This window comes from Silurus meridionalis, chromosome 27 (genome assembly GCF_014805685.1).
Source record: "Silurus meridionalis isolate SWU-2019-XX chromosome 27, ASM1480568v1, whole genome shotgun sequence".
Lineage (NCBI taxonomy): Eukaryota > Metazoa > Chordata > Actinopteri > Siluriformes > Siluridae > Silurus > Silurus meridionalis.
This window is the reverse complement of record NC_060910.1, coordinates 6456706-6483130: the sequence shown is the minus strand read 5'-3', so window position 1 is coordinate 6483130 and position 26425 is coordinate 6456706. Positions and strand designations below refer to the sequence as shown.

The window sequence follows — 26425 nt, the reverse complement described above, 5'->3', positions numbered from 1 at the left end:
AGAGGTTTGTATTAATGCACTTGCTTTTGTTTCTATAGTAACGACTTCTACCCGCACATGAATGGTGGACAATTCACATGAACAAATAACTGTTGATATGGTGATGGTTCCTGTGTGGAAATGTAGTCTCCAGTATTAGCACTTAGTAAATCAAAGCTACTGTACAAACTTCAGTAAGGAGTGCTTTGAGACAATGGTTTTGTTTAAACAAATATATAAAGCAATATTCATAATAAATAAAAAAAACTAAAATTTTGTTAAGTGTTTCACTGTGATAGAAAAACCAGAACAAAACACTTCAGGGTGTGTTCTTTAGATGAATAAAATCCTAACGTTAGTCATCTCAAAGCTGTCCTGTTATAGAACAATAAACAACTAGGGGATAAGGAAAGTATTTCAGGACCAATCACATCACTCAGTTTTCGAATATTTTCCCATAACTGCACACATGGGGATATATTACATTCCTTAATCTCAAACAACATTAGAGTACAGTCAAAGTTCATTTTCTCATTTATCTCACTATGACCTTTTGTAGACACTTAAACGCAAACTCTTTTCTCTTACCAAGTGATGTTACTTCTGAAGACGAATTAAACAGATTCGACACTTAATATAGAAATATACACTATATAGACAAAATCCACATTTGCTGTTGTTATCAAAACCTCCACTTTTCTGGGAAGATGTTCCACTAGATTTTGGAGTGTGCTTATGGAGATTTGTGCTTATTCAGCCCCAAAAGCTTTAGTAAAGTCAGGAAGTGGTGTAGGGGATGTGAGGAGGCCTGGGGAGCAGTCAGCATTCCAATTCATCTCAAAGGTGTGCAATAAGGTTGAGCAGGCAACTCAAGATCTTCCACGCCAACCCATGTAAATCATACCTATATCATGGAGTTCGACTTTGTGATAAAAGAGTATCTGGAGGAGTGAAAAGGAAAGTTTATAGGAGATGTTGTCTGGTTTAGGGACAGTGGCATTGAGTAAAAGACAGGAGGTGGAGCTGGAGGTAGCAGAGCTGAAGATGTTGAGGTTTTCAGTGGGAGTGACGACGATGGACAGGATTAGAAATGAGATTATTGAGTGACAGGGCATGTAGGACGTTTTTAAAACAAGGTGAGGGAGGCGAGATTGGGATGGTTTGGACATGTGCAGAGGAGGGATATGAAGGTATATCAGTAGATCGGTGAATGCTGATGGAGCCACCAGGAAGGAGGAAAAGAGGAAGACCAAGGAGAAGGTTTATGGATGTGGTGAGGGAAGACATGCAGGTAGTTGGTTTGAAAGAGGCAGATGTAGAGGACAGGGGGGGTGTGGAGACAGATGATCCGCTATGGCGACCCCTAATGGGAAAACCCGAAAGAAGATGTTGATGATCATGGATCTTGATTGTGCACAGGGGCATCATCATGCTGGAACAGGTTTGGGGCTTCTAGTTCAAGTGAAGGGAAAATGTAATTCTACCACATCCAAAGACAACATATACAATTTTGTGCCTTCGGGTTTGTGGTGACGGTTTGGGGAATAACCACATCTGGCTGTCGTAAAAGTCAGGCGTCCCAGGAACATTGTCCAATATAGTGTATGTTTGCCCAAATGTTTATTAGTGGAATAAACAACTGCCCTTCAAGCAGATTTTGAGTAAACAGGTGTCAGGTCTCAGTATATGTGTAAAGGATCTTGTTCTAGTTCAGTTCCACCATACTGCCTTACGCTTAAAAATAAACAAATAAAGTATTTTTTTCCCACCACAATCCCCATCACTAACCTCCAGCACATGCCGCAAGGAACTTCTCGCTTGCTAGCGGCTTAGTAATGATGAGATGAGTCATTGTCTCTTTATAAACCTGCAACACAAAGAGTTCACTTACAATATGCAAGAAAACAAACACTCACACACGGTCACCTAACAATACTAGCACCGGTTTCCCAACCAAATAAATTTAAATGAAAGCATTGCATAAAGTTAAGAGCATCACACAAATACCACACTTTCCAATCATCTCACAGGAAAATGGTTCAAACCCTTATAAACAATCTGCACTCGAACTGAAGCTGTTCGGATCTCGGCAGACATTTCTTCATGGATGAGTGTTCATCAACTAAAACCCCAGCAAAAACTAACTACTGGATCTCCATCCCAGGTGACTCATCTCCAGGTCAGGATCTCAGAATAACTCTTCATAATTCTCTGCTATCCTCTTCAGCCACTGCTCGCAACCTTTGGGTAACTATGGACAATCGACTGTTCTAATGTGGCTCGTTCTTGTCCAGTCTACAACATGCAAAGGATTTGACTATGTCTGTCCACACAGGCTGCTCAGGTGCTTGTTTAGTCTCGAGACTGGACTCTCTGCTGGCAGATCTTCCTGTAAACGCCATTCGTCCAGTTGTGTTCAACCTGCCCAAGTTCTCCCACCACCACCGTGTGTTCTCTCACCACTGGCTTCCAGTAGCTGCATGTATCAGATTCAAAACACTGATGCTTGCCTACAAAGCTAAAAATGGACCAGCGCCTTCCTACCTCAGAGACCTCATCACTCCTCGCACTGCACCACGCTGCCTGAGATCCTCCAGCACTGCTCGACTGGTACCACCTTCTCTCAGGGTGATCTGGCACCGAGGTGGTGGAATGAACTTCCCCTAGATGTCCGAGCAGCGGAGTCCCTGGCTTTGTAATCTAGTGTACCAGTGTAGATTTATTCATTGCTGGAGACTCAAAGCACTTTTGTACGTTGCTCTGGACACGGGCGTCTGCTAAATGCCGCGAATGTAAATGTAAACTGGATGTTCGTTTGGTTTGTGAAAGAACATATGATACATTGGTGATTTACGATAACACACTTTCCAATCATCTCACAGGAAAACGGCTCAAAAAAAAGCAAAAAAGAAATGACAGAAAGGACATCTTTCTATCTTTTTCGATAGAAAACTACAGGAAGACTTTAAAAAAAAATGACTGGCAGGGGGTGTGTATCCAAACACAAACTCCAAACCCTTCTGTAAATCTCAGTGGTTGAGGGTCTGATCAGAAGGTTGGGGGTTCAAGCCCAGGTATCGCCAAGCTGCCACTCTTGGGCCCTTGGGCAAGGCCCTTAACCCTGCACACCGGGAGTAATGTATATGTGACAGTAATCCAGCTCTCCAGACTGGCTTACTGAGCTACTTAATAAACCCCTAAGACACGTCTTAACCCGCTGCTTGGTTTGTTATGTTCTTTCAAGGAGATCATGGAATATTTAAACTTTCGTGGCATGTTTATGTGACTCATTCCTATGGCTCTAGAAACACCTACAGATCCTCCTATGTATTGACCCTGGAGTTGCCTGATGGCCTGGAGCAGCTCTGCTTTCTGCTGGAGATCCCTCATGCCTGACATCTGAAACACGTATCTGATGTGATCTGGCAGCATCCTGAGTCCCAGCAGACCCCAAACAGCACCTGAAACAAAATGCATTGATAAACACCTTCCTCTTCTCTCTCTCTCTCTCTCTCTCTCTCTCTCTCTCTATCTCCATTGCTGAATGACAGAAGCATACTGAAGTATACTGATGAAGTCTCCATGTTTACCTGCTTTTCCTGCTGAAATCGAAAAACGAAAGTGCGACCACGAATCAAAGGCGATCACATGCCTCGCCAAGACTCCTTTTCATGTCTGGTGGAAATCTTACATTTATTCCATCACATCATTATGCCTTAAATATTTATTTCCCAGCAAATCCACCTCCCCAATATATACCCTAATGTTCATAAATACAAAAACATCCCACCCGCTTTCTAAAGCCAGAACCCAAACAAGCGCCTGCATCCATATGAAAAGCCCCGCGCCAAGGACCGCCTTATTGTATAACCAATAGGCAGGTATGACATTTAAAAACAACAAAAACACACACGAAACTTTTATATCACCAATAGAAAAACGTAAAAACAAAAATAATCCTGTAAAACATCCAAAATTGTAAATTAAAATCATCCACAATCTTGTATTAAAAAACACATTAACCGCAATATACAAAATTCCCCCTTTAAATTTGGACTGTTCCAAGAGGCGGAAGTTAAAGAGGGTTCAATTTACAATGTAGTCAAAGCACCTATTTAGGTGGACTATTTAGGGTGTGAAAGGGTGGACTTATGAGCACTACCTAGTGCACTATTTAGTTTAGAATGAGCATTTGGGAATGGTGATGGCGTTACTTCCTGGTGGTTGTCAGAGACGCTTAGAAGAAACGGCGGAACAGTGTTTATAAATAAAGCGGCGCTGCAGAGAGACATTGATTGTGATCGTGGATTATTTTCATATTCCCGAGATTTGTTTGCATGCGTTGTGTGCCAATCTAACATGGAAATCCGCCTAGTTATACAGAGTCATTAAACTTAATCATTAGTGTTTCCTAATGAAACTAAATGAAGTCCACGATTTTCTCAACCACCACTTTATTACAGCAAATTATCCAATAGATCTGACTATGATAAAATATGACCAGTATAACACACGCATCCTGGCCCAGTAGCTTGGAAATATTCCTCACCTGATCTGTGAAATGAAACTAAACCCTGAGGATAAGGATTCTAAATCTCCTCCTGGATCTACACTATAAGGTAGGCCTTTCTAGTAAGCATGCTGGAAGTGTGTCTGAGGCAACAACCTGCAGAGAGAAACTTCATCTCAATCATTTTCCACACTTTCTGATCAGATGCAGAGGTTTCAAGTTCCTCCTTTTTGGTGTGACATCATTTATACTTAAGAAATGTCTTCTGCAAAATATTTCATTTTCATTAGTATCTTTCTGACCTGCAGGAGGTGATATCAAAAAGTTTTCGAAAGTAGTTTTGTAACTTGCCAACAGATGGCAGCACAAGGCTGTACGCACAGTCATAGGGAGCACCAAAATTTATAAGACAGTGCGCCAAAAGACGTCACCCTGTGTACATCAAAAACTGTGCAACTGGTGCTGATCCTTCACGTGCGTTACCATGTCTGCTATTCTGCCACTGAGCTCTCCTCACAGCTGTTCTTGAAACATGTACTTACTTCAGCACCCACCATACTCACCAGATTTCACCATCTTCCCAAAGATGAAGATCCGGCTCAACCTGAAGACTGGAGATTGTAAGGTGTTGGCAGGGGACAGTGTAGCTAGACAGCATCGGATGGTGGTCTGTAGGATGGTTTTGAAGGCGAAGAAGAAGAGGAGGAGAGTGAGGACTGAAAGAGGAATAAGATGGTGGAAACTGAGGGAGGAAGACTGTAGTGTGAGATTCAGGGAAGAGGTCAGACAGAGGCTCGGTGGTGGTGAAGAGGTGCTGGATGATTGGGTAACTACTGCAGAAGTGATAAGGGAGACAGCTAGAAAGGTACTTGCTGTGACATCTAGCAATAGAAAGGAAGACAAAGAGACGTGGTGGTAAAATGAGGAAGTGCAGAACAGCATAAGGATAAGAGTTTGGCGAAACAGAATTACTACCAAAAGAGTGATGAGAAAAGTAGGCAAGAGTACAAGGAGATGCGGCAGCAGGTGAAGAGGGATGTGGCGAAAGCCAAGGAAAAGGCATATGAGGAGCTGTATGAGAAGTTGGACACTAAGAAAGTAGAAAAGGATTTATACCAATTGGCCCTGGGGTCCTGGGTCTCAGCCCACCCCTCCTAAGCTCCTTAGGGTTGTGTTTTGATCCCCCTGCTGTACTCACTGTACACACATGACTGTGTGGCCACTTCAAACTCCACCACCATCATTAAGTTTGCTGAAGACACTGTTGCGGTGGGCCTGATCTCCAACAACGACGAGACGACCTACCTACAGGACATTAAAAAGCTGGAGAGATGGTGCCAGGAGAACAATCTTATCCTGAATGTCAGCAAGACCAAGGAGTTAATAGTGGACTTCAGCACGAAGCAGAAGCGATCATACCAAAAGATAATGGGACCTCAGTAGAGAGAGTGGACAGTTTCCGGTACCTAGGTGTTCACATCACGCAGGACCTGGCTTGGTCCTGTCACATCAGCACCCTGGTGAAGAAGGCCCGGCAGGTCTGTACCATCTGAGACGATTAAGGGGCTTTAAACTACCCTCTCAGGTGCTAAGGACTTTCTAAACCTGCACCATTGAGAGCGTCCTAATGGGTAGCATCACTTCCTGGTTCGGGAACAGCACTATGCAGGACAGACGAGCCCTCTAGACAGTGGTGCGGTTTATACATGTATACAGTAGGGGTGTAACGGTCCATGTATCAGAACATCTGCACGTAACAATCTGACTTCCCTCTCGAAACTTATTAAGTTCAAGTTTATTTCTGTAGCGCTTTTCACAGTAGACGTTGTCTCAAAGCAGCTTTACATAATTTATAAATTAAAGTGATTGATGTGTGTTTATTCCTGATGAGCAGCCTGGGCTACTTTGTCAAGGAAGAACTCCTCTTAGATGATATGAGGAAAAACCTTGAGAGGAACCAGACTTAAAAGGGGAACCCATCCTCATTTGAGTGACATCAAGAGTGTAAGAAAAGTGTAAATCTTTAAAAAAACTAAGCTGGACACTGTGGCTACTCCCTCCATACCGGTTATATGAGTTGTAGTGTGTTGTTTTCTCCGCAGTCTAGCGATATGGATTATTTTGTGTTTTATGTCCAGCTTCAAGAATTAAAAAGAAAAAAAAGAAAATCCTGACAATTTCATGTATTGAGGGAGTGAATGAATGAAGGATGGAAAGACATTTGTTAAAGTATGCTGAAATAAGTAGAGCAGTGAAGTAGATCGTATTTTTAGAAGATTAACTATTAAATATAAAACACACACACTTTTATACGCATCTGTTTTACCCAAATGGGGTCTAATGTTAATTATTTCATTTAATTTTTCCATTTATTTAATTTAATTTCATCAATTTCATTTGGGCCAGTTTAATCGATTACTAAATTTAATCAGTATAATTAAAAAAAGTGAATTGCATTAATTTGACTTATCCTATTTTAATTTTATATATTTAATTTTTTATTTAATATCAAAATATTATTTTAGATTATTTATCCAAGCAGGTATTTTTTATTTAAAATTGTAAAAATGTAAAATGTTGATGTTCACAAATTTTAATAATAAACTATGACAAGCAATTTTATTTCTTACATTTCTTCCCCCGTAATCGTACCGAAATTGAACCGAACCGTGATTTAAACTATTGGGTACGTACCTGAACCGTGAATTCTGTTACACCCCTAATAAAGAGTATAACAGTATGAAGAGGGTTGATTTAAGCAGGGATTTGTTGTTTGCTCTTCTCACTGTGAGCAGCCATGTGATTTGATCTCACTTGCTGATCTCCTTTAGAGAAACTGTACGAGCTCTGAAGTTCCTCATGTGGAATATGGTGGAGTGTTTAGGTTTCAGTGTCATTTCAACACACACAAAAACAGCCAATCTGTGTATTGTGAAAGAAAGTGAGTAAGTAAGTAAGTAAGTACTTCAGTACAATGACAATGTGGTACAAGGACAATGAGTATAATAATATGAATAACAGGCTAATAAGGTGAATTTAGATGAAAAAAAAAAAGAAACAAAGAATTGATCTTTTCACCTGGTCAGTTTTAATCATGTCATCAGGGCTTTTAAAATGCCAGTAATCTCATTCAGCTGCTAAATATTTCACACCTTCTAGAGTTTGTCAGTTTGGCTTGAGGGATGCTAGTTTCTCGGTAAGTGCTGAGAGAATCCATCTGCCCCCTGTCTTTCCTCTTGCATCCACACACACACACACACACACACACACACACACACACACACACACACACAGTTCCAGCTCAGGTTTTCTCTTTTCTCTCTCTCTTTTTCCCGTGGCAGCTCTCCGAGCGACTCTGGGACTTCACAACGTCTGAGTTGGAAATAGCTAACAAGACAAAGAAGATGGAGGGAGCATCTGCCTAATTAGGCCCTGTGTGGTGACAGGCTGAACCTGACACTTTTCCCACAACTCTCCTGTGGATCACACAGCGGCGGTGATGCGCATCCCGTTGTAACACGCAGGCACGCGTTCAGTCCCAGCGTAATTACACTGTAGTTTCCTAATGCTGGGCCACGAGAAAGAAAAAGAAAAAAAAAAAAAAAACCTTCCGAGATCCCGAAGCCGCTCTGTCTTCCCAGCAGACGCGGCAAGACGAGCTCGAGGCTGAAACGGAGTTTGGGAAAAATAATAAAGCAGAAGCTTAACTGCCGAATCTGTCAAGTGAGGCAAAATAATATTTGTCCAGCTGGGCAGCCTCTCTCTGTCGTTCTCTATCTCTCTCTCTCTTTCTCTCTTTTGTGCGAGCTAAATTAATGTTGAGATTTCTGTCTGTGTGTAGAGAAAAGAGTGAAGTGTCAGGGATGTAGCACGGGCTGTTTGGAGTTTGACAGGGATTATTAAAATCAGCTCAGATGAAGGGGAAAGCAGTGGCAGCAAAGCCAAATTGACACTGACACTCTCTATTATACTCACTTGGCTTGTGATGATGCCCTTGATACTATCTCTTTCCCCCCTCTCCCTTTCTCTCTCTCTCACACACACACACACACACACACACACACACACTCTTTTTCTCTCTATCCTCAAGCCTCCAATCTCTCGGTTTGTGCTTTGCTTTGCATCGCTTCGAGGAGTGTGCGGTGATAGATTGTTTATTTAAAGTGCGCACGAGCAGCATGCTGTCAGTCCATCCTCTGCTGTCTATTAGCATCGAGCCCAGCTGGAAATCGAAGCGCACTCATTGTGGCTTGAGTGAGATTGAGAACTGGGACTCGAGCCGTCCTCGAACGGTTATTATAAGCAGCAGCTCGGGCCAGGTGAGGCTGATTTACGGCTGCATCGCGTCGGAAGAGTATCAGATCATCGCGTCTCACGAGCCGTCGTGCCGGCCCGAGGACATGTTCAATCAGCATCTAGAGTACTGTACACGAGCAGCCATAGATTACAGCGAATAGGTTTTCTTCTCCACACCTGTCTATAGGCAACCTCACTGACATCACTGATGCCATAGATGTAGGATCAGTCTGTTAATGCGGATGCGTTTAGAGCCGGCGGGTTTTAAAAAGTGAACCGATTTTACGCACAAACTTTTCTGATGGTATCAGTATTGAGAAAAAAATAATCCGAATCCAGGATTAGGGTGAGCAAGATTACACTGATGACCACCTGCTCAATATTGTGTTGGTTCCCCTTTTGTTGCCAAAACAGTTCCGACCCGTTGAGCATCAACAGCATTAACTTCTTCAGCAGTTTGTCGGATCGGCCCATGCGGACCAGCCTTTGTTTCACACGTGCATCATTGATCCTCGGACGCTTATGACCCTGTTGCCGGTTCACCATAGATAGATACTGATAGACACTGACCACTGCAGACCGAGAACATCTCACAAGCGCTGCAATTTTGGAGATGTTCTGACCCAGTCGTCTAGACATCACAATTTGTCAAACTCGTCAAATCCAAACATTTTCCTGCTTCTAACAGACTACTTTGAGGACCAAATGTTCACTTGCTGCATAATAAATCCCACCAACTAACAGGTGATAAAAAGATAATCAGTGTTATTCACTTCACCAGTCATAATGTTATAATGTTATGCCTGGTCAATGTATATCCATTTAATATACACAGATTAAAAGGACTTGTTTTATATTCAACATAGTTGTGACTATAGCTATAGGAAAACTTGGAAACTTGTGTAAAACACTGAGTAAATTACTTATGTCAATGTAAAATACATGATTATACACCATCACCTGCCTGTCTTAAGCCTGTCTTAAGCCTGTCTTAAGTTATTTACTTTATTTATATTTTTAATCTACACCCAATTTCCAAAAAGTTGGGAGTTAATTTTAAATTTGATGGTTACAACACGTCTCAAAAAAAGTTGGGACGGGGCAACAAAAGTCTGGGAAAAGGTAAGTGCTATTAAAATAAAACAGTTGGAGAAACATTTTGCAACTAATTAGGTTCATTGTCAACAGATAATTGGGTGTAAATAGTGTATCGTAGAGAAGCAGAGTCTCTCAGATATAAAGATGGGCAGAGTTTCACCAATCTGTGAAAGTTTCAGAAATCGTTTCTCATTAAATAAAACAGAAAATTGCAAAACAGTCGAATATCTCATCATTTATAGCAGTGGTGTAATAATGTCAGACAATATTTTCACGGACCGGCCTTTAAGGTGTGGCAGATAAATACAACAAAATAAAATGAAATGACCATAAAAACTGGTATTTTCTAAATATAATAATAAACGTGAATCCACCGTGTTGTTTTTTTGTTCATTTTGCTAGTTTGGGGGTTTCAATTTAGCGGTAATGTATTATGTGTTAGCGGCCGGAGCAGCCCCTTTAAGAAGGTAGCGGATGGAGGTAAGACATGTGACCGATGCATCATGACATGCATCAAGAGTGAGTAATAGACAGATGTGGCACAGAGAATCCGGTCATTTTCCCAAATAAAACATCGTTCAGAATCAGATAATAAATAAAACAGAAATAATGTAAGTTATGTATTCTTTTTGTGTGGCCTGGTACCAATTGACCGGTGCTGGTCCGTGGCCCGGGGGTTGAGGACCACTGATTTACAGTTAATGATATCATCAAAAGTTTTGAAGAACCTTGAGAAAACTCTGTGCACAAGAGGACAAGGGCAAAAATCAATATTGGTACAACTTTTTTAGGATTGGGGTTGTACGAAGCACATAATATTAGACTAATAACAATTTATTGACAAGGTCTTTATTTCTTCCTCATACAATTCATTTGTTCAGCAATAATAAGATTACATTATATACAATGTATGCTGTGAGGAATAAGAAAGGGTGGAGTCTGGTGCAATACAGAGTAGCTGTTAGCACCCACACGTTATATTTTTTTTTTTTTATAACACACTTATAGATGTCACACAGTACTTTTTATCTGTATGAGGTTATGTTAAATGCTCTGTTTTATGTCGACTCCTGACTATAAGATTCGTATGTGCCTTTCGTTTATAATAACCGCCACTCTTCTGGGAAGATGTTCTACTAGATTTTGAAGTGTTCTTGTGGAGATCATTCAGTCACAAGATGAGGTAAAAGTAAAGTAAATTCAGGGACTGATTAGAGCTATGCTGTGAGTCATTAATACACATGAAGATATCAACATTAATTGTAATAATCTAGAATATACCTAAATTTAGATTGATACAAATGCTTCGATTTGTTAAAAGAGCTGGATAGAGTTATTTGTTTGTGATCAGTGACCAGGCTGGTTGCATTGAATGTGTTCGATTCACTAAAACGAAGCAGTTCATAAGAGTCGTTTGTTCGGAAAGACAAGATTTCTTGCCATTCTTTATGGATATATGTTTATTTTTTTTTTTTATGTCAACACATCGAAGCGCCGCTGCTGTTAATCGGTCGAGGAAACTGATTAAAAGGGGTTTTTTTTATGCATTGGGATACCATTGCTGCAGTGGCAAATAGGGTGGCTTTTTTTGGCACCCTGTGCCACCCCGGTAGCTCAGCCCCTGCTTCTCTCTTCAAGAAAAAATGCAGCTTGCTAACTAAAGCGAAGCAGCTTTCAATCCTGATTCCATTCCTGTATGCGACTACATTAAAGATTGTGCATTTCCTTAATTCTGATTCACACGAAACACTGACACTGGAGATTCCTTCTAAATACTTCACCATTCCAACAAGTATGCATTTTAGTTTTTTTTCAAAATAACCCCATAGATCGATGAGTATGGGTATGTGTTAACGTATGCGTATGATTTGCGTTCATTTACAAAGCATGTAGGTTTAAATAGCAGAAAAATAGTCGTTCAAATGCCCGTCCTAAGTACAAAGGCACCTCTTCCACGGTTAACTTTCAAAAAGAATATTTCTTTATCCTACACTGGACCTTCCCCCTAGGGCATGTGTATGCTTTGTGAAGCTTCTTTCTTTGAAAGCAGACACTTTTATGTGTTCGAGATGAAGTATTTTCCTTTCCTTCTTTCCGCAGGCGGAGGAATGGAGTGGCAGGGTGACTCTCCACATGACCATGCCTTCGTGGAGCTGCCGGTGCCGAGCATGCTGAGTATATCGGGCGAGGCGGACCTCCAGGTCCTGATCCGCGAAACGGAGGAGAAGCTGAAACTCAACGCCTGCAGGTCAGTGGCCCGGGCAGTCACGTGTCCGCTTCAATCTTTGTGTTGGCTTAAAAGAAAACTTGAACTTTCTTTTTTAGTTCAGTGGCCTGAGGGTCTGGCTCTCTTTCCTTCACCTCGAGGTCCGTGCATGACACGGCGCCCAGGTTCAAGTTGTCTTGTTCAATCCATACACATGCGCACATAGGCTGCTGGCACACAGAGTTCCTGTCCTTGAGCAACTCTTCAGAATAAAAAAAAAAAAACCTTTTCACACACAGTATTAGAATATTGATTTGAACTTCAGTGTCTTCGCTCTGAGTTTCCACAAACTGCACCGAATCTGTGCTTTTTGTTTTCATTTGATTTCAAACTGTTTTACATCTGTTTGCTCAATGCACAGCCCAAGGGCTCACACGCACGCACACACACACGCATACACACGCGCACACAGCATTGCGAATCTCTTCTGTGCATCTTCAATGGGCTCGCTCTGTTTTTGAAAGAACGTCTTGTTTCTTTACACTCCAGTCTACATTTGATGTAAGCTGTTGCATCTACATCTGTTTTCATCCTCGAAATACCTAAAACACTATTAACATTGAGACTAGATGATTAATTGAGACTTGATGAAAAGCATGCCACTTCACCTGAAATCAATAAACTCAAACACAAGCTTTAAATGCACTCCTGGATCCGTGCCCCTCACTCTCTCTCTCTTTCTCTCTCTCTCTCTTTCTCTCTCGCTCTCTCTATCAGTCTCTCTATCTCGCTCTCATTTTTCCCCCTGTGCTCTGATAAAGAGGTCTCTCTATTAGACCTGAATGCTTTGTTTTGAGTGAAGGACATATCGAAGAGAGCGCCTTAAATAAAGGATGTTTTTTATTCTTTGGCTTTTAATGCATCATGCACCAGATGAATCTCATGTTCTGAGATAACATTTGGAGGACACAGCTCTTTTGACCAGACGGGGTACATGCATTCGTTACTTTCTTGTTTCGTTTTCCACTTCCTCTGCATCTCCTACACCCAAAACACCATAGCGGACCACTACGACCTGGAAAAACTGTCCGAATAGTCCTTTTTTTGTCCTTTTTTTTTGTTCTTTATGCAGTTTGGTGGATATAAACACTATGTCTGAGAGTTGAACAACACCCTCTTTTATAATTTTTTTCTTTTATTACCTCCAACGTCTCATCTGTTTCTGACTGGTCTGTAGCCTCTGCTCCAAATGGACCAGTAGTAACTGAAGATTTAATGTCTGAAGAAAGAAAACCCATGGTTGTGTAAGTCAAAGATTAATGCCCCTCAGACCTAAAGGGTTCTTGTGGAAAGACCAGGACCAGAATCAGATAATGAAGAACCACTGAGAAGAAAGAAAGCAGAAGAAAGTCGAGGAAATGTTCTGAAATGACACAAATCCATTGGTTTGGACATGGCGAGAGCGTTTCTGTTAGCTTCACCAGGATGGACCACCATGACAGAGGGCCATGCACCTACCTAATTTAATGAACGGAGCTGATACATTACAAAAAAAAGAGGCTGGATAGAAGAAGAAGCGAACATACTCCCCACTTTCATGCCCAGCTCCAACCTATTTATGGGTCAGCGTAGCTGGCCTGCTTCAGGATGTTAGAGATTTGCACCATAATTGAAGGAGATTAAGATAGGCCCACCAAACAGCCCAAGCTTTCTCAAATTGAAACGCTGTTATCCATTAGGTTTCATCAACTCGGACGCCAAGCGAGGCCACCTGCAATGAGAGGGGCTGTAATGAAGTGTCAGGAGCGAGGAGGCCGAGCGCCATGTTCCAGCCTGCTCTGGAAACGACTTCCAATAGATACCTGCTGCACCGTGACATCTCTCACGATCTCAAATAAGTGTGTATGTGCGTGTGCACACCGACATGCTGTTTTATCCTGACAAATAAGCCGCGGTGCTTGGCGCTGGACGATCCTTAAGTACGCCAGATCTGGAGTCACACAGGATCCGCTTACACGTTTCTGCTTCGCTCTGTGGAGAAAAGAAGGGGTCTTTGATAGCACTCAGATAGGCTATTTGTTTCCTGGCCACATGGCTAGGTGCTCAGTGAAGCTGGGGCTTATTTGAAAGGGATCTCTTCCTTTCCCTCGCTCCTTCCTTCTCCCCACCACCTCTTTCGGCTCTGCCTCCTGGAGCGCGACAGGCCCGTGGCCCACCCACACTAAATTAATTTTGACAAGGAACTTAAGATAATGTCAAAGCGCTGACTAATCAGCGGATTGGGTTTCTGTAAGCCGGAGAGCTGCGAAACACGTCATCGTGCCTAATGAAAGACTGCCATTGCTTTTCTGCTTCTCTCTCTTTCCTCTCTCTCTCTCTCTGTCTGTCTGGCTAGTCACGGAAAAACCATTACAGTCTCAGGGATCATGATTGACATGTGGCTAGAGAAAAAAAAAAGAAGCATGCGACAGGGTTTAAAAGAACTTTTCCTCTCCTCATCTCTTTTCCTTTCGCTCTAGACCTCTCCTCCACTCCCTTTTCTTTTGTTGGCTCCTGTTTCCAAATCTGGCTCCATCAAGTATTTTATTACGTGTGTCTGTAAAGGTATTGTCTGACTTCCTTGTTTGCTTGTTTTCTGAGCCTCTATCTCTCGCTCTCTCCAGCCAAAAAAGCGACGCCGTTAATCCTATAGAGCCGATTGATCCGGGGTTTGTTAGCTTTCCTCTGTAGAAGGGGTCACATGCCGGGGCGATGTGGAAACTCGGGCGTCCTGCACGCACTTAATCAACCTGGAAATCCGACTATAGTGTGTCCAATAAAGAAGGAAAGGAAGTGGAGACGTTTTTTTTTTCTTTTTTCTTGAATGCTTGAATGTTTTTCATTCAGGTCTTTCTGTTTCAGTGGAGGAAATGTTAAGGTTTGTGTGCAGATTAAAGTACATTTAATGGGAAAAAAGAAAACAAAATGGAAATGCCAAATAATATTAAAAGAATTAAAATTGGCTGGCACTTTTAATGGCACCGAATAAGATGGAAAATGTTTGTCATTTAGTAAAATGTTTCATTACAATTCTCAAAACTCATTGTTCACAAGGTGTGCAGTATTTTCAGGTAACTTCCCAGCTACATTTGTTTATACTGTATTAATGCACTCATCGTAGTTTCTATAGTAACACGGCATACACAGAGATTTATACGATGGATTCTTCATGTAACGTAAGACTAGGAATAAATGGATGTGAAAATATTTTGACAAAGGTAAACTATGTAATTAGGAGACATTTATTTAACATATATAGAAGGAGTCTCGAGGGGCAGCGCTTTTTGACAGTCGCAGCACTTAAAAGTTTTACTAGTATATGTACAGAAAGCATCATAGAGTGAAATTCTTATTCTCCATTAACCTATGGAACAAATGATATTGACAGAAGGCAAAAAGACACAAGACATAAATTACAAATTTACAAAGTTTCATCCCAGTTCCATCCCAACAATGGACTCGTTTCTTTGTTGCGTTTAGGGATGCGCTTCCCCTTCTTGAAAGCAAACACAGAGAGAATGAGGAGGAGCTTCTTCCCGCAGGCCACACCCAGCAACTAGTACCTGGACTTCGATCTCCATCTTAATTCCTTTACTGCACACTATTATTCACATTAATAGTGAATACAAATATTCACATATATTTGCATCACTTGCACTAGTGGAACTCTAACTGGACTGGACTACTTACATTATTTACACAAGCACATAGACACATTAATGACAATTACATCACACTGAGTCACTTTAATCTGTTCTTATGTCATACATATATGTCATACATATCCATGTCATACATATATGTATATATGTCATACATATCCAACCTTTCTGTTAATTCATGTATATATATATATATATATATATATATATATATATATATATATATATATATATATATATAGTAAAGGGGAGTACAGTGCCTGTCAAGACTTTGGGGAAAAAAACAGTTTTTTTTTTATCGTTCTTGAGAGTGCCTTACACTTACAGTCAAGCATGGAGGATAAAACCTTAATGGTTTAGGGTTGTGTTGGAGCAGCGACGGTTGGAGACTTATTTTGAGTGGTGAAAGGAAAACTAAACCAGCATGGCTACCATTCCATACTTCAACACCATGCACTTCCTTCTGAAATGCGACTAATTGGAAGCAACTTTGCCATACAACAAGACAAAGATCAAAAGCGTATCGGTAAGCATTATTTACAGAGGACTGGAGTGTTGTCTATCGGGAAATGGCCTGACCGGTCACCTCACCTAAATCCTATTGAATTGCTCTTGGATGAACTGGTAAGCAAAGTCAGAAAGAAATCTCCAACTAGTGAAGAACACCTTTACAAAAGGCATGGCAAAATATTTCAACTGAATGTTTGGAGAAATGAACTGTCCGGATTACAAGAGTGTGTAAAGCTGTTATTCATTTTAATTAATGCATTTTCAAAGAAAATAAAGTCTTACGTCTGTATATTTATATATTTGCTTAGTCAAAGTAAATCTTCATAGAGTGAAATTACCTTGTTTGTTGCATATAAACAAAAAGGAACCTGTGTATGTGTCTAAAAACCATAAAAGACTTGGTCTTTCCAAACTTTTGACAGGGACTATACATATATATGTGTGTGTGTGTGTGTGTGTGTGTGTGTGTGTGTGTGTGTGTGTGTGTGTGTGTGTGCAAAGTATCCTGTAGTCTATAATGTTATTTACATTGTGGTGTGCATTGTATCAATTGCATTGATGTATATATTGTAAGTTCCGTTTTGTGGAGTGTTGACCTTTTTATTTTGTCTTTTTTGGTGATTTGTACAAGCACCAGACTCCTTAATAAGAGACTGGACACACTCTTACACACACACACACACACACACACACACACACACACACACACACACACACACACACACACACAATTGTTTTGCACAAATAACTTCTGCTAAATCAAACCAAATGTTGACATGTACAGTAGTTATTATTATACAGACCATTTATTTGCACTCTCACATTGAGCTCTATGTACGGCGCGGCATCGCATTGCTCGTGTTGTTGTTTTTTGTTGCTCTGAGTGTTTTTTGCATTCATTTGCACATGTGCATATCCTGTGTATAGGTCTGTTTGTTCTATTTAGTTTTGTGTCATTAAGTGTTACCTAACGTTGCTTTATGTGGTACCTCGGTCCTGGAGGAATGCTATTTCATTTCACTGTGTACTGTACTATATATGGTTGAAATGACAAAAAGGCCACTTGGATTTTTAATGTTTTATTCAGCAGTAGTCATTAAATTCACTTAAATATTATTTTTTATTATTATTTAAAGATGTGACAAGCAATTTAATTAAATTCAGAATTTCTATATGTGATGGTACCAATGATTCAAACTAACAAGTAACTGCTCTGATTATGAATTTTCTTTCGAAAAGAATCTTCGTACATACTAAATATAAACGTATAGTACCTTTTAAAAAGAAGAAAACAGGGAAAAATAAGTTTTTTTTTCATCCAACTTCATTCATTTTCCGAGCAGAACTTCTTCTATTGCAGCATGTTTGAAGCTCATCTGTATTCATTGATGCTTTCCTCTGTTATAACCTCTCCCAAACCCCATCAACTGCTCCTAATTGAGTCCTCCAGTACCTGTGTAGTGTCACTGTAGAGCGTCGCCCCCTCAGAGTGACGCCAAACCTCCTGGGTGCCCACAATGAGACGGGGCACCGTGTGTGTGTTGGCCCCGGGCCTACTGCAACTCAGATGATAACTTGCTTACCCAGGCGTGTGTGTGTGTGTGGGGTTTGTGCGTGCATGTGTGTGCGTTTGATAGACAGCCATGGTGATGTTTAAGGATGTTTGCGTACGGGGGCTGTAGGTTTTATGGAGCGGTAGGGCGGTGGATGGTGGCACAGATGGATCCTCATTTCCACCCGGCTGTTAGAGTAAAAGTCCTCTGGTGGAACCGAGCACAAATCCTGCTTTATGAGAAACAGTAAACTGACTTGGTCCATGTGTCGCGCTTTATGTTTTAGATAGACGACTCTGATAAAGTGATTAAGTCCACTAAAGTTTAAATAAGAGTGTAGTAGTTTAAATGAGACAAAATTGTCTTCATCTCGAGCATACATTTAAGCACTGCTCTATATGATGCTCTATATACATTTGTATAGAGCATCAGTATATATATAAAAAGACTAGGAGTTACGATGGTTCGACTTAAAGTTTTTTTGTCAAACTTACGACGTAATACGACAAAATGTAAAAAAAATATACATATATACTGTATATGTACATTACAGTACTGTAAATTGTTATGTTTTGGTAAATTAAGTACTGTAATTTATTCAATTATTACATTACAATCTATAACGCCATACTAATCACCATTCTTTAATACTCCAGGGTAGGCTAGGCTATTTCTCAACATTATTTTTAAGTTACGATGGAGTCATCTGAACGCACCGCCATCGCAAGTCAGGGACTATCTGTATACTGTATTTATATGTATATATTTTTTCCTTTTTATTTTTTTTATTTTTATAAAAAAAGTACTTGGGAAATAATGTAAAAAGAAGGATGCATTAAAAAAAAAAAAGTTTAACTGTGTGCAAGTTTTTGCAGGCAGCACCTTCATTTGGCGAAACAGGCGGTTTATGTTGGCTGTTAGCTGGAGTGATTTTACAGCGAGCTTTGGGCCATCATTAAAGGCCAGAACAGGAAGAATCACTGTTCCAGCACAGTCTGTCCCCACCGTCATGTCCCATCCTCATACATATTTCCTCTTTACAGCAAAACGAGGCCCATTTGCTGGGATTCCTGTTGGCACTTCTGCCTTAGAGCGAAATTAAAGCAGGGAACGGGCCCAGCGATGCAGCACATGCGCGTCGTTCGCCGACTTTACTGTGGGTGCGCGCCGTTAAAATTAACAGCACTTTATGTTTGCTGTGTTTTCTTGCAAAATAAAAATGTGCCACTTTGAAATGGTATTTAATGTCTTGCCATTGCAAGGCATCTGGCCTTTTGTATCACTTAGTGTTTACAGCTGAGTGTTTATAGGCCTCAAGTCAGGTGGTGCTAGGACGCTGCTCTGTCTCACAGACACATGATGCATTGTAATGGAGTGTGTGTGTGTGTGTGTGTGTGTGTGTGTGTGTGTGTGTGTGTGTGTGTGTGTGATGTGAGAGAGACAGACAGATTTGCAGAAAATGTCATGTCTAATTTATCTTATACAGAGCAGACAGAAGTGCTTATGCATGGTTATTGTGAAGTTCTGCTTGTGCTGGGAGGACCAATGAGACGCACCATTTTATTGCTAGTCTGCATCTCACACACATGCACACACACACACACACACACACACACACACACACACACACACACACACACATCCCACTGCAAATATATTGATGTCCATGTTCATTAGGGTTGATGCGTCTTGATCAGAGCTGTAGCTTGAACAGCTGGGGGACAAGATGCCATCCCTGAGATTTAACTGTAAGTGTGTGTGTTTGTGTGTGTTTGTGTGTGCACCTGTGCAGTATTGAGCAGAACCTGTGCGAACTGCAGACTAAGATGAGCGAGGCCTGGGCTGCGGAAAAGGTCTCCAGTCCTACAGAATGCCTAAAGTGGTTCAGTCAGAGTAATTTGAGTTTGCTGAAACCGGTCTCGACTGGTAAAGAGGAGCTTCTGGATTTCCTCAAAGGGCTGGTAATGTACAGAATCATCTCTTCTTTAATCCACTTTACGGATCTACTGTACCGTCTATAGATAAGTAGTCTGTGTAATGTAATATTAGTTTGTAATGTAATTTCAAATACGAGGTGGTAACAAAAAGTTTTGAGACGAGCTCTGTTTACAAGAAAGTACTTTATTTATCCAGGTTTATACACAATCACTTTAAAAATACAGTAATACAGTGCTCCCAGCGTTTCTGCCACTTCTGGAATTTGTCCTGGAAGTCTTCCTTCTGCTATTCACGCTGGTCTGCAGTGGTGTCAAAACGGCGACCTTTCAACTGGATCTTTATCTTCGGGAAGAGGGCAAAGTCCTTAAGAGACAAATCTGGCGAGTAGGATGGGTGTAAAAGTGAGACCATGTTGTTTTCTGCAAGACAGGGTACACATGTGGACAAAATAGCACCAGTTGCACAGTTCTTATAAAGGTCTGACTTATGAAGGTCGGTGCTCCCTGTGACTGTGCGTGCAGACTTGTGCTGCCATCTGTTGGCGTGTTACAAAACTAGTCTCAAAACTTAATGACACCACCTCGTATAAAGAGGATAATGTATGAAACCCTTAATTTAATTTAACCATAATTGTTCTTCATAACCACTGTTATTTGTATTAAAACAGAATGCTGTTTAAAAAGTTAGTAAATTACTATTTTATGTTTTTGAATATGATTCAGAGAAGAACAGAAGCTTAAGAAATGGAGGCTCTTCTGAGTTTGAATTGATGCTAGTCAGATGCTAGTGTGTGTTTTTCTTTTTCTTTGTATTGTATAGGAAGTTTGTATTGCTATCTAGTTTATGGACATCCTGAGCAAATCCTACACTGGTATCAGTCAGTCAGTCATTTCTCAAAATCCCATGGACACATCCTAAATATCGAAATAGTTTTCTCCATCTTAGTTTCCAGACGTGCCAAATGTCTTCCATCTTTTAACAGCAACACGTTCTGAAGACAGAGGAGGCTTCCACAGAGGCAGTTCTCCAGCTGCTGTTGAACATCTCCTCTCAATGCGGAGTGGCGTTCCCCACCACTAACTCGTTATCTGAACTGAGCAAGACGTCCATGGCTCCCTTTTGCTCTGTTCAAGATGACACTGCTCTGGGGGTCCAAGAAACCTGGGATGACATCCGACTCTTGTTGCGGCGCCACCTGCTCGACAAGTTATCCACGGACTGCTCTGGAGTCCCTCAAAGAGCAGCATTTCTCGTGCAGCAGCTCTGCTTCCTGTACACTGAAACCGAGGTTCTGGAGAAGTACCAGGCCCTCCGGAGCAAAACGGTTCTGGGGCTTCTCAGGAAAAACCAAATACGATGTCCAGATGGAGAAAGCGGCTTTCAAAGGTTGGCTGCGGGATTCCAGGCTGTCTGTCCTGCCTTCTGTGACATGCTGGCCGAGGACATTCACGTCCTGAGTGGCATGTTCGAGCCACATTGCATTCTGTGCTTTGTCAACCAGGCCTACCTGTGGACGCTGGCAAAGGAGCTGGGTTTGCTTCTGGAGAAGGAGATGGAGGTGTTGAGGGACAGCAGTGCACCAGGAGGAAAGGGAAGGAGGAGCTTGAGTAAGAAGGCAGCAGTAGGTCAGTGTCTTTTCAGCTTTTTCTGATATGTGCTATAGTATATTTTATTGAGTGTGGTGATAAATTTGGCTTGAAAAGGGGTTAAGATTTGGTGTGTAGGTTTCTACATTGTACAAGAGGATTTGGGTTGAATATTAAATGTGTCAGTTATACCCTTTTATCTGTAATGCAATGCAATGCCATTATCATTATCTTTTTAGCAGTGGTGGACAGTAAGGAAGGAAATGTTACTTGGTACTGTACACTACATCACTCTTCACTACATTTCAAAGTCAAATATCTATTACTCAACTACATTTTGTGAAATCAGTCTTTTTTATTTATGAGTGGATATAAAATTAACTGGTCAAACACACAGCAAGCGACCAATCAGAGTCGTGCACACGTGTTTTAAACTTGTTTTGATTGGCGTCTACCTATCACCAACATACAGTTCAGCATCTGTACAACAGCCAGCAGAACATTTTGAGAGGAAATTTGATTAATGTGCTGAGAGCAACATTAGAGTCTTTTTACATAAGTTGATAAAACAAAGAGTATTGTAATAAAAATAAAACAACAACATTATAGCCATAATAAATCATAGTACTCTGGATGTTCAAGTAAATTTGAAGGCAAATCCTTTTCTACTTTGACTCAAGTGAAAGTTTAAAGGGAGCACGTTTTCTTTTACTGGAGTCATATTTTACCTACTGCATCTCTACTTTAACTCAAGTCGATGGTTTGTGTACTTTGTCCACCACCACAGAAGTCGGCGTGACCTAAACCTTAAGAGTTTTTGCGTCTCTTTACCTCAGATTTAGCTACATCACTCAGAAGATTTTGTCTTTTTTTGCAATACCCCAACAGGATACCAGCTAATAATTTGCTAGGCAAATGTATATTCTTCTAGACCACCCCAGTTAAATAAATTGTTCTTAGGAAACCCATTTTGTGCCTTTTCTTTTAAATCATATACTATAATCTTCACATTTAAAACCCAGGAATCTTAAAGATGGTATCTCCCTGGATGATTTTCCTCTCTTTTTAATCTATTCACTTTTACCACAACGTTGGGGCCATTTAATGGTCGAGCACTTCAGGTTCTACAGTCAGCCCAACAATCCTTAAAATAAATCACCAGAGGCGGAATAGCTACTAATGTGGACGCAGCGAGCATGTAATGCATGCGCACACCTATGCCACTTTCCTCGGCTGTAGCCATTCGTGACTGTATGCTGAATGTAAATGCTAGATTATGACACCTGCCTTCAGGCACTGTTTAATGGCTACAATTGTTATTGTACTATTAGAGAATTTTAATGAGCGCTGTTCACAGTCATTTACCTACTTGCTGACTAGTGATCACACCATTTGCAGAGTACTTTCGAAAAGCGCTAATACCAAACCTTCTGCATTAAGTAGCATGCTAACCATTATGCTCATCAAGCAATGCGGGTGACCTTATTGACATACCAGACCTGTTTTTTCTCTCTCTCCGTTCGTTCAGCTCTTAAAACCTTTTGAACTTTGCAGTCTTTGTGTGCCAAGGTGTTATTATTAAGCTTTTATTCATTCAGCACATTTTGCGGGCAGGAGCGTAGCTGAGAATGAAGCAGTGGCTCGGCAAGGGTCCCAGGGGAGAACGTCGCACTTCCTGGCATGCCATGCTGTCAAGGCACTGAAGCATTTAACAGCTTTTCATGCGCCCGAGATGGCAGCTTCTTTTAACCCCTGCATCTGAAAAAGAGAGACGGATGTTGTTCCTTCCCTCTTTCATCAGATGTGGACGCCAGAGACCTTTGTGCTTCTCTTTTCTCCATTGCTTTGCTGTCGTCCCTCTTTCTTTATGTTCTCTCAACCCCCTTTTGCTTCCCTTCTTCCTGGAAGTAATGGGGTGAAGACTGGACCGCAGAGTCTGATGTACGGCTCGACTGATCTGGAACAATGGGGCACTTTAAAGCCATACTACCACACCTCAGTGCGTTTGCAGGAGACATGGATGGGGGCAGGAGGGTGTGTGTGTGTGTGTGTGTGTGTGTGTGTGTGTGTGTGTGTGTGCGTGCTTAAACCTGCAGGTAAAATAAATCATTTATACAGAGAACTAAATAGCTCTCTATTGAAAAAAAATATATACTAACAGGTAAATTGGAATAAAAAAAAAGCGCTAGTGCATAAGTATTGGCCCCCTAGACTGCTCCACATTTTTTTAGTGTTAATCCCTGGAATTGGGATTACAGTTTGTCATGCATCTACACAAAATAAGTCCTGATATTGAACAAACTCTACATAAATTGACAAAGTGTTTACAAATCAAAAGTCAATCATAATTTTTCAATTTTTTTTTTCTAATTTACTTTTCTAACTAAGTCACACACTACCATTTTGCTCACTGAATTTTGGTTGCTGATGAGCAAACATTGGTCAAATAAATATGCAAAAATCTAAAATATAAAGATAATTTTTTCCCCATGAATTATTTCTAAAGTCTAGAATATTTTAAAATAACCATAACCCTTATTTTTTTTCTTCTAGAACTATTTTTAATAGCTTTTTGGTCTCCATGATGGTCTTTGTTTAGGTGCGATTCCTTTCCATAAACAGGTGTATTGAACATAATTTTTTATCTTTAGAAAGTTTAATCCAATTCACATTTATATACCGCTGATTTTTTACATTTTGATTTTACTCTCTAAAATCCCCTCACGATGGTGCAGAGAGCACATTGCAGTCTCTCGCATGCCCCTGTACAGTGTTTATTCATTTTCATAAAGTTTTACTACCGTACATTATATCCGTTTCACTTTCTGAGTTTATACATGATGCTGTATCAGAATCGGAAATCAGAATCAGGATCAGAAAGAACATTATTATAAAGTATGTTTGCACTTACAAGAAAATTGTTTTTTGTGTCAGAAACTTCCAGTTGCACAATTTTTTTTAAAATAAAAGATAAAAAAAATTATATTGCACATTTTTATAAAAAATGTTTATACATAAATAAAAAAAGTATTATTGCAAAGGAAAATACAAAAGTAAATAAATCAAAAGTGGTATTGCACATATTTTTGTTGCATAATGGGAAAAGCATTTAACTGATCATGAGTTAGATTGCCTGGGGGTAGAAATTTTCTTGTGCTTTGTACTGTGTATGTACTGTGATAGTGCATGCACTCATTTATTTATTTAGTACTGAGACTCTTTCTCGCATGCTCTGTTTATACTGTTTACTGTCATAACAATTGATTATTTGGATCTTCTAAAACAAGTGGGACTTATTTGAATGAGAAATGGGAAATTCATGTCACTGTGTCCATGTAATAACAGGAGAACCCTCAATTTTCTGGGTAAGAAACCTTCAGTATATTACAACATACTGCATAGCTCCAGTTGTCTGGTATCAAATGTTTGTGTTTCAAAATAGAAGGAAAAATGATCAAAAGCTTGTCTTGACTTATTCCGGTTGAGTTCAGTTTCTCGATTAAATTTTACCCAGGAAATATTTTTTGCATTAAAGGTTTTCTACTTGGTAGTAGGATTGGAATAAAAGTTGATTCATGACTACATGCAGGCCTTAAGGGAAGAAAAGGGTGTAAGATTGTATTAAGTCATTTCAATTCCATTCAGTATTATTTGTACTGCGTTTTTAACAATGAACATTTGTCGTGAGCTGGTGGAGACTGTGGCAAGGAAAATCTCCCTGAGATGGCATAAGTAAGAACTCTTGAGAGGAACCAGACTCAAGAGGGAACCCATCCTCGTCTGTGTGGCACCGAATGCCCGTTTATTACAGATAAACGATGTTGAGGTGTGCAGTGATGATCAAATGCAACCTAAAGTCCTGAGTCATTAAAACAGACTGTTTACATTAAATACAGTCCAAATCCAAATCCTCAAAAGCTCTTGTGTTACTCCGTAATTTCATGGATCCCCAGGCCGTTGATGTGAAACCATCTCCAGCTGCACTGGAGCCTCCAATCGAAGAGAAGACCATCCAGAGGCAGGACAGGACAAAGCGGGCAGATCCAAGGAAAGGAGTGGGACAGAAACAGTGGTCACTGGTACCTCAGGAGCATGTTTAACTCAACCGAGAGAGGGAAAGAGAAATATGGGTTATTATGTATCCTTATTGTTGTTTAAAAGTTAAGGACACTGTGCATTTTGGGACTCCGGCAAGACTCGCTATGGCAGCATAACTATTGCTTGGAAACCGTCACTACTAACCCTAATTTTGTCACTCTTTCATGGTATGGTAAGGTTGAGGCATTAGATATCACACCACTGCAAAGCTGCCAACCTCCGCTGTGGTCCAGGTGGACTGCGCTTCGGGCAATGCATGAACCGAGGGCCTCATGCATAAACATTTTCATGATCACATTAAGATACAGAGTGGAAAATAGTAGACTTGGTTTAAGAATGCAACTATGCAAATTGTACCAAGAAGTGTATTTTCGAATGACAGAGAGTTTTCGGTGCATCTGTTTCACTGTCAGGATTATGGACCATTTACTACGTTTTCCAGCAGCCACTTCACTTCCATGTCTTAATTATATGACATAGTTACATGTCACTGATTACACATACCTGTTTCCTGTTTTGCTGGTAATGAGCACATATTTTAGTCACACCATGCACTTCACTCTTTGCCTTTCCATTTCCATTGCATTTCTATTTATCGCATTTGGCAGACGCTTTTATCCAGAGGCAAATACAATTATCTTAGTCATACCAGTGAGCATTTAAAGGTTAAGGGCCATACTCAATGGCCAAGAGTGGTATCTCGGTGGTGTTGGAATTAAACATAGGTAACCCTACCTTCCATCTGCCTCATTACATGACATTAGATTAAAAACATTCTGCTCATTCTCTGTGATGATAAAATTTGTGATTAGATCTCACAAATAAAGATCCATGAGGTTACTGTAGAGGGTTAAACTCAAGAACAATGAAGATGGATTGGAACTGTAACTAATATAAAGAGGCAACTACAATGGCTTAGGACTGCAATCACCATGAACTGTTTGAAACTT

At 40.6% G+C, this 26425-nt stretch overlaps 2 protein-coding genes across 3 annotated transcripts in view; one reads left to right on the top strand and one right to left on the bottom strand.

Moving 5' to 3' along the window:
* Positions 1-3841, bottom strand: part of slf1 (SMC5-SMC6 complex localization factor 1) — a 38064-nt gene extending 34223 nt beyond the window's left edge. The window contains 3 exon segments of the mRNA XM_046842137.1: positions 1768-1846; positions 3295-3440; positions 3570-3841. Coding sequence (XP_046698093.1) covers positions 1768-1846; positions 3295-3411 — 196 coding nt within the window. The 5' untranslated portion in view covers positions 3412-3440; positions 3570-3841.
* A 361-nt stretch (positions 3842-4202) lies between these two features.
* The window catches only part of kiaa0825 (KIAA0825 ortholog), a 135842-nt gene continuing 113619 nt past the window's right edge, over positions 4203-26425 (top strand). For both annotated transcript variants that reach the window (XR_006924695.1, XM_046841647.1), the window contains exons 1-4: positions 4203-4598; positions 11984-12131; positions 19646-19814; positions 20774-21416. Coding sequence is in view for 1 of the 2 variants with exons in the window: in XM_046841647.1 (XP_046697603.1) it covers positions 11992-12131; positions 19646-19814; positions 20774-21416 (952 nt within the window). In the remaining variant the exon portion in view is untranslated. The remainder of the gene's footprint in view (positions 4599-11983; positions 12132-19645; positions 19815-20773; positions 21417-26425) is intronic.